General features: G+C 37.8%; 1 protein-coding gene across 1 annotated transcript in view; it reads right to left on the bottom strand.

Annotated features, from left to right (window-relative positions):
- Positions 1-6,358: 6,358 nt before the first annotated feature.
- gpc4 (glypican 4) overlaps positions 6,359-14,588 on the bottom strand; it is a 46,153-nt gene continuing 37,923 nt past the window's right edge. Inside the window, exons 5-9 of the mRNA XM_088344467.1 lie at positions 12,461-12,591; positions 12,240-12,386; positions 12,044-12,168; positions 8,945-9,117; positions 6,359-8,877 (exon numbers count right to left, since the gene is read on the bottom strand). Coding sequence (XP_088200593.1) covers positions 8,666-8,877; positions 8,945-9,117; positions 12,044-12,168; positions 12,240-12,386; positions 12,461-12,591 — 788 coding nt within the window. The 3' untranslated portion in view covers positions 6,359-8,665. The remainder of the gene's footprint in view (positions 8,878-8,944; positions 9,118-12,043; positions 12,169-12,239; positions 12,387-12,460; positions 12,592-14,588) is intronic.

Genomic DNA, 14,588 nt, shown 5'->3' with positions numbered 1-14,588 from the left:
AACTATAAAACCAATGTTAAGTCAAGTCATGTTTATTTGTATAGCCCTTAATCACAAGAAGTCTCAAAGGGCTGCACAGACCACATATTATTGCAAATTACAGACTATTATTACACCATCCCCTTATCTAAAACCTACATGAGGGCAAGGAAAAACTCAAAAACCTCAATTTGAGGAAAATTAAGAAACCTTGAGAAGGGACCTGCAATGGATATTGCAATAACAAACAATACACAGATACTGTCAACGTGAAATATAGGTATTCCATAAGCTATAGAATAGAAGTGTGTTTTAAGCCTAGATTTAAACAGTTCCACTGAGGTTGCAGATCTCAGGGGGAAGAGCATTCCACAGCACCGGGGCTCGAATGGAGAACACTCTCAAACCCACAGATCTCTTCTTGGCTCTTCACTAGCAGACCAGCATTTTCCGAGCGAAGGCTTCGGACCGAAACATAGGGGGAAATTAAATCTGAAAGATCCTAGGTCGATTTCTTTTTCACGGTGGAATCCCCACTTAGGTCGACGCCATGTTTGTCGGGTATTCTGCTGCCGCGCTGTGCCATACAGCACTGGCCCGCACTTGTACCAAACAACACAGTGCCATCTAGTTGTCAAATAATACACACATGGGGATTTAAAGAATCTCCTGCCATTTTAATATTCCGCAGCATATTAATCTAAAATAGGCATAGCGTATACTTTTCTCAATTGATATGAATTAGGGATATTGATAAGGTCTAAAATTTAGTTTCTAAACTTTATGCGCAACATCTTCTGGGGCAATTTACACCTGAGATGTAAAATTCGTTTCTCTGAGGCCATCTTTGACTTATCTATACTTGCTAATTAAGCTTATTAAACACAATACAGGACATTTTGTTTTAAGGTCAAGGCTCACGCGTTGATAATCAAAGATTAGTGACAGAGCCATGAGAAAATATTGTTTTATTTATCTGATCATATTAAAATATATTTGTTAGATTTTCAATGGGTTAAATTTAGCAGACTGTATGCGTAATTTTAGAATTTTTTAGCTTAATTGTATTTCCATTTGTTCGACTTTGATCCCCCTGATATAACAAATAGCTTCTCCAGATTTTTTTTGTCATATATCTGATAAGCTTCATCATTTTTGTACACCCATTGTTGCTTCGTTGGAAACTACATCATGGTAAGCAATCTTTTAAAACATACTTCATGGCTGCTGATTTGTTTTAAATAGCTTCGAATTTGTAGAAAACTAAATAAATAAATAAATAAACTAATTAATAAATCATTTTCATAACAACAATAATAACAATAGCAATAAAAATAATAATAATAAACAAAGTCGCTTTTATGGTAATAATGAAAATGCATTGCCAAGAGAGTGATTGTTTAATTTATTTTACAATAAATACAAAAAAAAGACAAATTAAACGATGAACCTCCATGCAAGAATTAAAACCATAATCATCACTAAATAAGTAAAATAACCAAGTAGGCTGGTGAGTTAATCATTTACATACCTTATGTAGGCGTTGTTGAGGGAAAGATGCTTCTGCTGATGCAATACAATACAAATTCCTTGAGGAAAGGATAAAACAATGATTGTTTGTTTCAAAACGATATTTTTTTAATATTGATAGTTCGATTTGATAAAGGAGTAGGCCAAGTGTTTTTAAGACAAAATCATTTATTAACAAGTAGAGCTGTTAAAAGCTATAGATTAGCATAAAGCAAGTAGCAATATTTAAACCCGCTGACCGCTTTCTTGTATCCGATATGTACTGTGAACTTTTTGATATAAATTCTACCAGTAGCTTAAAACAGTATATTAAACACTCAAATCAGTTCCATGATTATAAATAATTGCAGTGAATTAATTAATATAATTATTTTATATTTACAGAAAGCACATTTTATTGAATGCTATTCTTTTGTGACTACTGCACATTGATGAACTTCTAAAAGTATGTCTTTCCACAATCCATATATAAAACATATGCTTTGATACTCTTTCAAGAGAAAACAAATCTCATTGTCTCTTCATTACCATGACTTCAACTCGATCAAAACCATGTGTCCTATTTACAGATACTTTTGCTTATTGTAAGTCTATTTTTTCTTTTTCTAATGCACCTTTAAGATATATATATATATATATATATATATATATATATATATATATATATATATATATATATATATATATATATATATATATATTAGAGGATAAATAATGCTTGAAATTTGCTAAATGATCAAATTATTTTGTTTATTTTAAGGATCTTTTTTGTACTAACCTTTTCAGAAAAAAATGGCACGCTGCCAAGCTTGAGGTTTTCCATCAGACTTGGTGGGACAGCTTGCTGAACTATAAAGCAGTCCTTGCCTCTGCTAAAACAGCCTATTTCTCTAAAATAATTGCTGCACATAAAAATAACCCCCAAATCCTCTTAGAAACTGAAGCATCTCTAACGAGGCAACAGATTATTCCAGATGGTTCTACCCATTCACCTCATGACTTTATGTTCTTCTTTAATAAGAATATTCAAATCGTCCAGGAAAAGATTTGTAATGACCACTTTAATACATCACATGTCAAAGATCTGGAAATTATACACGCGCAGGATGGCGCCTGTCCAGTGATTTTTTTTCCCGTTTTTTGTGATTTGTCACTTGATAATTTTACATAGCTACTGATTACCACCAAAAAAAATACTTGCCTGTTTGACCCACTTTCGGGCTCGCTGATTAAAGATCGTTTCGGGGTTCTTGGACCTTCAGTTTCAAATATGATCAAAATAGCGCTCTCCTCAGGTTATGTTCCAGCAGCTTTTAAGTCCGATGTCATCAAACATACACTTACTGACCCAACCTTGACCCGGAAAGTTTATGTAAACTAAGACAAACCTGTGTCAAACCTAACGTTTCTTTCTAACGTACGTCAAAAAGTTGTGGCACAGCAGCTTAATGATTTTATGTCTGATAAAAATATTTTTCAATTTATGCAGTCAGGATTCAGGGCTAATCCGTAGTTTCGAAAGTGTTCTCCATTCGGCCCCAGTGCTGTGAAATGCTTTGCCCTCAAAGATTCGATCTGTAACCTCAGTGGAACTGTTTAAATCGTGGCTTAAAACACACTTATATTCTATAGCTAACAAATGACCTGTTTCATATCGATGATGTCCGAATTTGGTTTGTCTATGCCCTCGCAACATTTAGCCTGGCAGCCTGGTTACCTCAGGTGTTGTCCCATCAAGGTTTTTTTTCATTTTCCTCATTCTGAGGTTTTGAGTTTTTCCTTACCCTCATGCATGTTTTAGATCAGAGGATGGTGTAATAATATGGTCTGTAAAGCCATTTGAGACTTCTAGTGATTAAGGGCTAAACAAATAGACATGACTTTGCCTAAAATAAAAAATAATTCTGAATGGGACAATATTTGACCACAACCCTATATGTCGCTTTTTTGTGTAGTGCAAAAAAAAGAGTGCTAAGCACAAGGAAGCATACAAACTAGGAAGGTGTTTGTGAGAACCCTTATCAGCAAGATGGATGAAAATCATTTCAGCTCCCTCTGGTAAGCCTCATCATGTTATGTAAAAATATATATCTTGAAGATGGCGACTGCGCATGGATACATGCTTGCGGCGAGCTCTCCAGCTAATCTTCTATTTATTGCCGTTCTCTTGTCTTTTTTGCTTTCACTTTTGGACACATGTGTGGCCAAAAACACTTACAGTAGGGACGAACTTATTCGGTTGGGTGGGCGTCTAAATTTCGATTATTCGGGCACTTTTTATACCGCCCATGATATACCGAGCGAACTTCAAAGAGACCCGGCATCCTTGTGGACAGCTATTCCTCTTAAAAAACGGCGGCGGCGGCCCCGTAAAGAAAGAAAACAGAAACGTGGTTGCCGTGCAGGTAGATGTGTGAAGCGTGTGAAGTCCAAGCAGCAAGATGGACGCGAGGATGTAACTAATTCCACCATTCATTCCTCGCCGGACAACCGACGCTTTGAACTCAGCGCTCACGAGCGGCCACAACGCCGGGAGCTTTTGAAGATCTCGACAAAGACTACAAAGAGTTCAGCTAAGTCAAATGATTCAGCAAAGCTGAAATTTGGTCTGTTAAATATTAGATCGCTTGCTCCAAAAGCTTTACTTGTTGATAACATTATTCGTGATTATAAACTTAACTGTATGGGTCTTTGTGAAACGTGGTTACGCCCGGATGAGCACTTAGCGCTAAATTATGCCTCTCCCCCAGACTACGAGAGTAGTCATATAGCACGCACACTGAAAAGGGGTGGTGGTGTTGCGCTAATCTCTGAAAAATCGCTCAAATTTAATACACGTACCTCTAATAATTACAAAACGTTTGAGGCTCTTGTGATGCGGTCCCCTCAATTGTCAATTGATGTAATAACTATCTATCGTGCACCTGGGCCATACACAACTTTCTTAGACGAATTTGCTGAACTTTTGTCTGAACTAGTAACCTATCGGAGAATAACCTTTTTGAATCCATGCAATCAGGATTCAGGGCTAACCACTCTACTGAGACAGCTCTGATCAAGGTAACAAATGATCTCCTAATGTCAATGGATTCCGGCGCTTCATCACTTTTGCTGCTGCTGGATCTTAGTGCTGCTTTTGACACAGTGCGCCACAATATCCTACTAGAACGGTTGGAAAAATGGATTGGTCTCTCAGGAGCTGTCCTCTCGTGGTTCAAATCCTACCTCTCAGATAGGACACACTGTGTTAAATATGGTGAAACGACATCTGAGCCCTTTAATGTTACCTGCGGTGTTCCGCAGGGTTCAGTGCTCGGCCCCCTACTTTTCAACATTTACATGCTTCCGTTAGGTGATATTATTCGCAAGTACAATATCAGCTTCCATTGCTATGCAGACGACACTCAACTATATCTTCCGTTGGAGGAATCTTCCACACTAAACTGTGGAAATTTGGAGGCCTGTCTCACTGAGATAAAAGAGTGGATGTCACTCAACTTCTTGCGTCTTAACTCTGAAAAGACTGAAATGTTAGTCATTGGTCCTTCTAAATGCCGGGACTTATTCTCAAAAACTGCTGTGAACATTGACAAATGTCACATCACACAGAGTGACTCAGTTAAAAATTTAGGTGTCATATTTGACCCTGAACTATCCTTTGAGATGCATGTAAAACAAATTACTAGAACTGCCTTCTTCCATCTTCGCAACATTGCTAAAATCCGTTCAATACTGTCTCAGTCTGATGCGGAAACAATAATTCATGCATTTGTTACCTCCCGTCTCGATTACTGCAATGCACTACTCTCCGGTCTCCCGAAGTCCAGAATCAAGTCTCTTCAGCTAGTACAAAATGCCGCAGCGAGGCTCTTAACCAGGACAAAAAAGTACGATCACATAACACCGATTTTGGCTAACCTGCATTGGCTCCCAGTTAGCCAAAGATGTGACTTCAAAGTTCTCTTAGTATTGTACAAAATCATACATGGACTTGCTCCCTCTTATCTTTCAGATCTGATCTGCCACTATGTCCCGGGCCGAAGCCTACGATCTGAGAGTGCTGGTCTTCTGATGATCCCGAGAGCAAAGAAGTCTTCTGCTGGTTCGAGAGCGTTCTCCATCCGGGCACCGGTGCTGTGGAATGCTCTTCCCCCTGAGATTCGATCTGCAACCTCAGTGGAAATGTTTAAATCTAAACTTAAAACTCACTTCTACTCCATTGCATACGAATAACCTACTCCTCTTGTCGGTTGAAAATAGTTTGTGTAATATAGTGTAACAATCTGTGAAGCCCTTTGAGACTCCTCGTGATTTAGGGCTATACAAATAAAAATGACTTGACTTGACTTAACATGATAGGTCATCTATTTTTGCTTTTTTTTTTTAAATCAATTGTTTTTTTAACCACAAGGAGGCGTTAAGTTCATTCATTTCAGTCCGTTACGTTCAGTTGAATAATACACAATGTCCCTTTTGGAGTACAGTATAGATTTTAAATTACTAAATTTACAGTACAGTATAGATTTTAAATTACTAAATTTACAAGAAAATCAAATGAAATAAACATATTGAGATAATTTTGTGTATTGAATATAAGAATGGGACCATAGCCTTTAAAAACGATTTATAATTGTGTTTGTTTTTTTGTTGACTTGACTTGAAAGTTGTAAATATCTTCAGGGTATTTTTGTTTCTGTTGGTGTCAGGGGGAGGGGATGGGTAACTCTGAACTGAAAAATGTATTCCTCCAGGGGTGCATCATTAATTAGAGGTTGACAACACTGTAAATGATTTCTTCCACAATCTGCAAACAGAATAAAAACAGTAAACAAGGACAAAGATGTTCACAAACATTTAAATATTGGCAGTCTTTATTTCAACAAGACTAAGAAATGTTGTTTAATATACATTCATTTTCTTCTTACAATTCAACATCTATCTCATCTCGTTTTTCCATAACATTTAGGAGATACTCTGACATGTAAAAATCTGTAGTAATGTTACAGGCCTCTTTTAGAGACATCTAAAACGGCTGCTCTTTATTTACAGTTCTCTTTTCAGGTGTTTACACACTTTTCTTCTCAGAGATGATTGAGTCCATTCAGTTTTTTTGTAGGCCACATCGGACAGAAGGCTACCAACACTAGTCCAACTCAACTTAGTCCCAAGTTGCTCTGTGATTTGAAATCTGCAGGCTCCTGCAAGCGGAATCATCTCTTTCCATCTGGAAAATGTTGCTGCGAACATTTACCAGGATTTCCCAATCACTTAATCTGAAAGCTCTTTTTTAAAAATGGGGCATTCGAGGGGTTTCTTCTCTCAATGAGACTCATTCACAAGTCAGGAAGACTTTTATAAGCACTTGTAGAAATGTTAGGGATATACTGATGTCAGTAAAACTGAGGTACTGTACAGTGATTCTTAATCCAGTTGCTGGAACTCAGGTATCAATATTTTAAATTAGGGCTTGAAGGTTTGCATAGGGGGTTAATTGGTTAGACTTTCAACAGTGACTGATTCGTTCTGAGACTATTCTGACATTTTCGCATGAGCTTACAATCAACTAGTCAATTTCAAAGTAGGACAAAGCGGAAAAATGTTTAGTATTTTTTGCCAGACTTCCCCTTGTTGTCAGATCTTTAAGGTCCATTCAGGCACATGGAAAGACCCCTTCATAAAAATAAACTGCATATGTCAAACCGCAACATTGAAACCGAAGCCTTTTTGATATCTGAGCAACAATGAAAAGTATGGATAGTCTTTGACAATAGATACACATAAGTTACTGTACAAAGGTTAATAAAAGTTGACAAGATTTTTGAGATAACACGGACAAAATAAAACCGAATGTTCAAACAAAATTGATCAATAAAGTAAAATCTAGATTCATTTTACCTCCAGAAGTTGTCAAATACCTTACGCTCAAGATTTAGCCTTAAAAATTTAACAAAATAAATTCAAGCGGGAAATGCCTTCAAATAGTAAAATGATGAGATTGTAATGATAAGATAGGCAAAATTAAAGGCCTTACGAGGGAATCCACTGTAGCAACAAATTTAATGTGTCAGGTATATACTGTGTGTGCAACCAAGTTGCACAGTACTGTAGTACCTAATATAAATCTCCAGACCAACAATACCTAAAACTAATACAACACCTCTGCAAAATAAAAACCCCGTTTTAAAATAATCTTCCCATCTGTTTGGAGCACTCCGTTTTGGTTTCTTTTGAAAAATATAAGACAGTATAAAGTTGGATCTTTGAAGGCAAACTGCACTGTACATGACTTGCCAGCTTTGTAGTCTTGAGGTGGTAACACCCATTGAGTCCTGTTCCTTACACTCATCAGGGCACCAAGCGCAGATAACAGTCACTTTCAACTCCGTAATCACTCAATTGCACTGACTTAGAAAGCATGTATGAGGTATGACTTTCCCACTGAACTTGCTGAACAGATAAACTTCAAAGTGAGGTTGATTATGCTCCTGGCTGATGTAGAACTGTGCAGATTTGTTTTCAAAGGAAAAACATCCTCAATAAAAAGACTAAACGTCTCTTTTTGAATTAACTGTATAAGGTAATGCTGCAGCCCTGATAAGATGTTGTGTATTTCCAAGGCAAACACAGAACAAAGAACTTACATTGTTTCACTTAGTTAGAGAAACAAGTCACGACTCTCCTTTTCCAGAATTTCTACTGGCTGGCGCTATAAAGATTCAAAGTTTACACAAGGAGCGAGACATGACTCTGAAATGAACGTCGATCCAATTTACAGATAGAATAACGGCGATGATTAGGAAGTTATGTTGCATCATTGGTACCGTTATTGAACTAAGAAAGGCACACACTTAATAGAAGATTGAACCACCTATATCAGACAATTACTGTAAAAAGTGAATGCTGCAGGTCCAAGCATAGTGTAAGCTCGGTTGAAATTAGTGGGGAAAGCTTTCTTTCAATGAGAATCAGACCATTGTCCTTGAGACATGCAAACAAATAATTGAAAGTGAAAGTATTGTAGTATATAGAAAAGCTCTCCATCCCCCATCCCATGCTGGGTTGTCCAAGGTCCTGACGACAGTCTTGTCAAAGTCTTTCTGGCAGCTTTCCTCCTCATTTCCTCGTTCTTAGTCATTTTTTCCGTCTCATGTCATTTTTATCTCAAGTGGGCAGCAAGCAGGGCCAGCCCGCAAAACGCCAGCACCCAGTTTCCCTGCAGTGTCACGCCAGCTGACGTGTCACTGTGAACCAGATTAACCCGGGGGTCCACCGGGTTGGGAGGAGTGGAGAAATAGATGTCCCGATCCGTGTCGCAGGACGGGGAATCGCAACCGCTACCACTCTCCTCTTCTCCACTTGCTTCCTCGTCTGTAGAAGCAGAAAGTCATGAATTTTAGCACAGTGCAGAAAGTGATGAAATTGTCAACGTTCTCACCGTTCTCAACAGAGATATCATTGCCGTTGTACGCGGCTTTCAACCAACTTGTCATTTCTTTCAGGACTGCAATTTGGCTGCGGATCACAATGTCTGGCCTTGTGATGTCCACGTCCACATCTGGGTTAGACACCTGATTGGCCAACCCATTACCAATGACAACTGCCTCGTACCTATGTGGAATAATACAGAAGATTAGAGCTGATTTACTGTGAAGTGCAGTAAACATTCATAGTTTTTGAGTGGATGGTGGGGCATAAATTGCAGACCTACCTGTAAACTTAAAAAACTTAAATAGTAGGGAATGGTTTAAAAAGATTAAGCCTTTTTGTTACTGATTGGGGCAAAGAGGTACCATTTTGATATTAATTTCTAACATAACTAATGTTATTAATATGATGTTACTATATTATTACTAGGTTGATATTACTATAAGTTAAAGGACCTGGAAATTGTTTTACCTGCGGCCGCAATCTCCTGGCTTGTCAACAGTGCAGCCTCTGTTAGCGTTTATGATGCGCATGCAAGTACATGCATTTCTTAGACGCACTCGATGAAATTCTTTCACCTTTGTTAAATTTGTTTTTATTAAAGACAGTGACAATATTCAGCTTGAATTGCTTCATTTTGTGGTTTATGTAGCTTCCTCATTTTTCCTTTTTCTATTTTAAAATATTTTCATTTTTTGACAATGATCAGGAAGCCTTGAACTGCTTGTGATTCATATTCAGAATAAATAAATAACAACAACAACAACAACGACGATGACAATTAAGAGTGAGCTATATGACGATATTAGATTGATTGGAAAAATAACAGGACTGTGATCTGATAAAAACTAAAAAAAAAAAAAATTAGATCGTCTTTTTTAAGCCTATTTTATAGTTTAGAGTTTTTTAACAGTGATGCATTAATTCATTTCCTTTTATATAGATAGATAGATAGATAGATAGATAGATAGATAGATACTTTGTTCATCCCCGAAGGGAAATTCACATTATATAGGTTCCTTTGTGCTTTTATTTAAACTTAGAACTGAATATCTACTATGATAGCAGGTCTGCATAACACACACAGTGCATGCACATTCATTAGACTTCCATAATTTTTACAAAAAGGGGACATCAAAGTATTGTCACTTCTTTTCTAAAAAACTTGTGAAAGGCTGCGCAAAAATGAAAAGCAAAATGGTGCGGGTTGGTCACAGAGTCTTTATAGTTTGTCATCTTTCTTGTGTTTTGCAGCACTTGTTTTCAGTTGCACTACACGATACAGTGACGTGTGATCAGATAATACACATTCAAGCATATAAAATTAGTCCTTTTGGCAGATTGAAGGTAACGTGTGCTTAACTGCACTGAGCAGAAATAGCGTGCTTTCATCCAATTCAATTGTTAAACTATATTCCTGTTTGATACAAATTAGCAAGTTTGCGCATTCTCGATTTAAAACCTGTTCCGAGTGCATAGTTGGCTTTGTGTATTATTTTAATTGAGCAAATCAGTAAGAGGAACCATAATAAATAAATACTATAAAATCCGACCTATAAGCCAAGATTTTCTCCCCCAAGCTTTCAAACCCCTCAGCCTTTGCAATGATGCAGCTAATTTATCCATTTTTATCTAACAGCCGCCAGGGGCGCCTGAGCAGGGGAGTTAAGAGGGAGGCAGGTGGAATATATGTGTCGAGGAAGACGCAACTTTAAGGTAACTTTGCGCATTGTGCATGAATAAAACTAGCATGAACAGACCCTCTTCATGGAAAAGATGTACATCGAAAGGGGTGGGCTAACTACCATATTGGGAAATATTTAACGAGTCTGTTTATTTGTGAACGGAAATAATGCGGCGAAGTGAACGGATTACAAGAAGCAACGTTCAACGTAGCAGAAATGTTTAAGGCGGATTTCTATATCTGTCGGCATTATTGTTTGTTTTAGAAAATCTATTTCACACGGTTGGATTCTATGGATTGTCCTTGATGTAATGAAGCCATTTTAGCGGACATTCAAATAAGTTGAATACGGGCAGGGGACGTAATTATAAGTTACATCGGCTTTATGGTTGATGAAAATATTTTGCAATTCTCACCGACGGGCCAACAGACTGTAAAAAACTGTATATTAGCAAAATTCATTCTGTGTACGACTTTCTTTGTAAATATCTCATGTTTCAATGTGGGCACATAGTCGGGTGCGGCTTTTGTATGCAAATGTAAACAGTCTGCATTTATAGAGCGCTTTTTAAGTCAATTCAAGGTAACTACATGCTATCGGGGGCATTAAGGATTCAGTGTCTTGCCCAATTACATTTCGACATACAACACAAAGGAGCCTGGGAATTGAACCTGCGACCTCTTGATCCAAGACGACCGCTCTACCTCCTGAGCTGCTGGGTGCGGCTTATAACAGGTGTGCTCTATAGTCCGAATTTCCGGTAGTAATAAAAACGAGAATTTATTTTTTAAAATAAATTGTGAAGTTTTTTTAACCATATAATCAGCCCCTACTTTAATGTTAATGTAAAGTACACTCCCATTACTCACGCCTCTTCAAGCATGAAAACGTTACAACAAAAAGCTTAATAACAATCTTGACAGTGTCTCTTTTTATCTTAAAATAGATTACATTAACCACAATCCCACTTCACTTTGTGACCAAAAATACAAACAATCCCAGTGAGTTAATGCAGCTTTTGGCATTGTAAATCGATGATGTGGAAACACAAAGCTAGTTGCCAAGACGACAAGACTTCACCTTTGTCTTATAAATGGAAGATGGAGAAGACATATTAAACCAGAACGGCTGTAATCATGGCTCGGGACATTTGTTTGGAAAACAAAGATCGTTTTACATTCAATAGTTGCATTTCCTAATTTTAAGGTTGTGACTGTCACAATTGCTTAAAAGAAGCAGAGTTCACCCATTGTGTGGAATCATGGCGTGTATTATCCCCCCAAAAGTGAGAGGGTAATGTGATGTCAAACCACCTAATTTTAAAGATATTTTCAAAGGTAGTTGTATATATTTTTTGACCTGTCCAGGCCATGTTTTAAAGTGAAAAAGGCGCACAATTAGAGTTTGACGTGGAATTACTTTACCTGCTTTTTGCTGTCCCATTCCAGCAGTCATCACCAGGTTCAATTCTCTCACCGGCACAAACAGTGTCTGGCAATGTGGACCAGAATTTCTTGGCATGTTTCAACTTCTTCTTTACATCGCTTGTCTGTTATTGAAAACACACAACTCAAGCCCTGCCTCAAAACAAGAATCATTGTTCTCTTTTGGTCACCTTACCAGTCTATCTAGGCTTGTTCCAGCAGCTGTGGTAGGTCTTGCATCAGGGCTGTAGGGGCGAAAGCGGCCAGTGAAGACCGAATCTTTGGCGGAACGTTTGGAACGGAATTCCATGCTTTGTTTAGGCTGGCCGCATCCATGGAATACCTGTCAGGGTAAAACAATAAAGTTTCGATGTGTGCATCTTTTTCACCAGGAAAGAATAACAGTAAAATACTGACTTTCTGTGAAACTTGCATGCTGTTCTCTTGCATGTTCATGATGGCCTCGGAAATCTTTACATCAATGGGATCCATGACAGACTCAAAATTGAAAGGACCCTCCAGCCTCTCTGCCAGGCCCAGCATGGCATCTAAAACGAGTAGAAAGTATTTGGTTAATCACCAATCATGGAAACGTTTTCTCATAAACCAGAAAGCACATTGGAAGTAAAAAACACACACAGTAAGGGGCAGCACCGTTACATTGGTTTTAGAAATATCATCCAGTAGGGGGCAGCCCATACCAATCTGTAGCAAAGGGTTATGGCCGAAATTACAAGCAACTTTAAAGTAAAATTTTTCGGTCAACAACCAAAATCTTGCACCTGTTTTGTCACAGATCAACAATACAAATTGTATGATTCAAACAAATGCTAATAAGACTGCATTTTCCCCCCTTGTATTCTGATTAAATAATATGTGCATCAGAATAGTCACACCATTACATATATATGTGTATATGTGCAATTTGTATGTATTATCTATTCATGCACACATCCCTTTATATCCCTTTGTGTCCACCAACAGAATGACATAGACCAGGAGGCTATAATTGCACAATGACAGTTGACTATGGTGTTTCCATGGTGAGCTTATGCAGTGTTTACAAAACATTCCTGGGCCAAGGCACATATTTTCGATGAACAAATGTTTCTTGCACACCACTAAGAAAATACAGTTAAACCCAATATTAAAAAGAGGCTCTTACACTAATACTTGTCTAAATGTTTATTATAAAAACAGGCTGTTCAGATATTGTCCGTTAAATTTTGCAGAGCAGTGGTTTGGCTAAAAATAAATGATAAAAAAAATCCATGTTCTGTTTCTACTTGCGTTCCAAAACTGACCTAACATAAAATACATTCCATTGAATTAGTTGTAGAGTTTGCGGTCAAACAATTTTGTACTGTAAATAAGTTGTGGAACAAATGGCTTGATGTTGGTGAAATTACATCAACAAAGCTGCCCACTTATGTCGTAAACGTGTCGCAGGGCTAAACCAACAGACCCCGTATTGGCTGCACATCAGTAAGGAATCCTTTATATGGAAGCTCTTTAAACAATCTATAGTCCTATACTGTTTAAACACTCAACGGTGAAAACCTACAGAACAAACTGCAACCACCCAAAACACCAGCCAAGCACCCAGAGCAATTTGAGTGAGTGGTAGGGGTGGGCAAATTTCTGCATACATAGCGCACTCCCCTAAATACAACGCTATCCTTCTGGTTTGCAGTATTTTTTGACATTTTTACAAAACAACTCTGCCCGCACCTAGTTTTGAAACGATGATTTAAGACAAAAAATGACAGTGGAAATAAGCGTCAATGGTCTTAAACTGCAAGAGACACTTTTTAAGTGGTATATTTCTTGATATGGGACAGTTCTTGGGCGGCAGTGGCTCAGGAGGTAGAGCACTCGTCTTGGGATCAAGAGATCGCCGTTCGAATCCCGGCTCCTTCGTGTTACATGTCGAAGTGTCCTTGGGTAAGACACTGAATTCCTAATACCCCCAATAAGTAGGTTAGCGCCTTACATGGCTGCACGGCCGCTATTGGGAAATGTGAAGCACACTGTAAAGCACTTTGGGAAGTCTTGACTTGAAAAGCGCTATATAAATGCAGATCATTTAATTTAATTTCATTTCATTTTCTTGCATTATTATTATATAATTGATTTCATCAAATCATCAAACGTCACACTGTGCTGAAAGAGTAAGCTTTTGTCTGGAGAGCGGGTTTGGCGGTTTTGTTGAATTATGTCTCAAAATATATTGTGTGGCTCTTTCCCCCCCTCAAAAAAATAAAAAAAATAAAAAATATGTTGCTTTTATGGCTCAAACAAATGCATTATTTTTTTTCCCCTAAGCCTATATATCACTTTCTTCATTGGGTTGCCTGAAAAATAATCTCTGGAGCGACTCCAAAGAAAAACATAAAAGCAAGAATAATGTCACACATCGTGTTTGCATTTGTTGCACCATATTCTGTCGGAGCACGCAGAACAAAACATCATCATTTCTTAGGACAAAAGGTATAATTATAACCACCTGTGTTGAGAGCGAACATTGTTAAATATTTCATCCACA

This window comes from Urocampus carinirostris, chromosome 9, assembly GCF_059441175.1.
Source record: "Urocampus carinirostris isolate Australia breed hairy pipefish chromosome 9, RoL_Ucar_1.0, whole genome shotgun sequence".
Lineage (NCBI taxonomy): Eukaryota > Metazoa > Chordata > Actinopteri > Syngnathiformes > Syngnathidae > Urocampus > Urocampus carinirostris.
The sequence above is the reverse complement of the archived record's forward strand: the minus strand, read 5'-3'. Positions and strand labels throughout refer to the sequence as shown.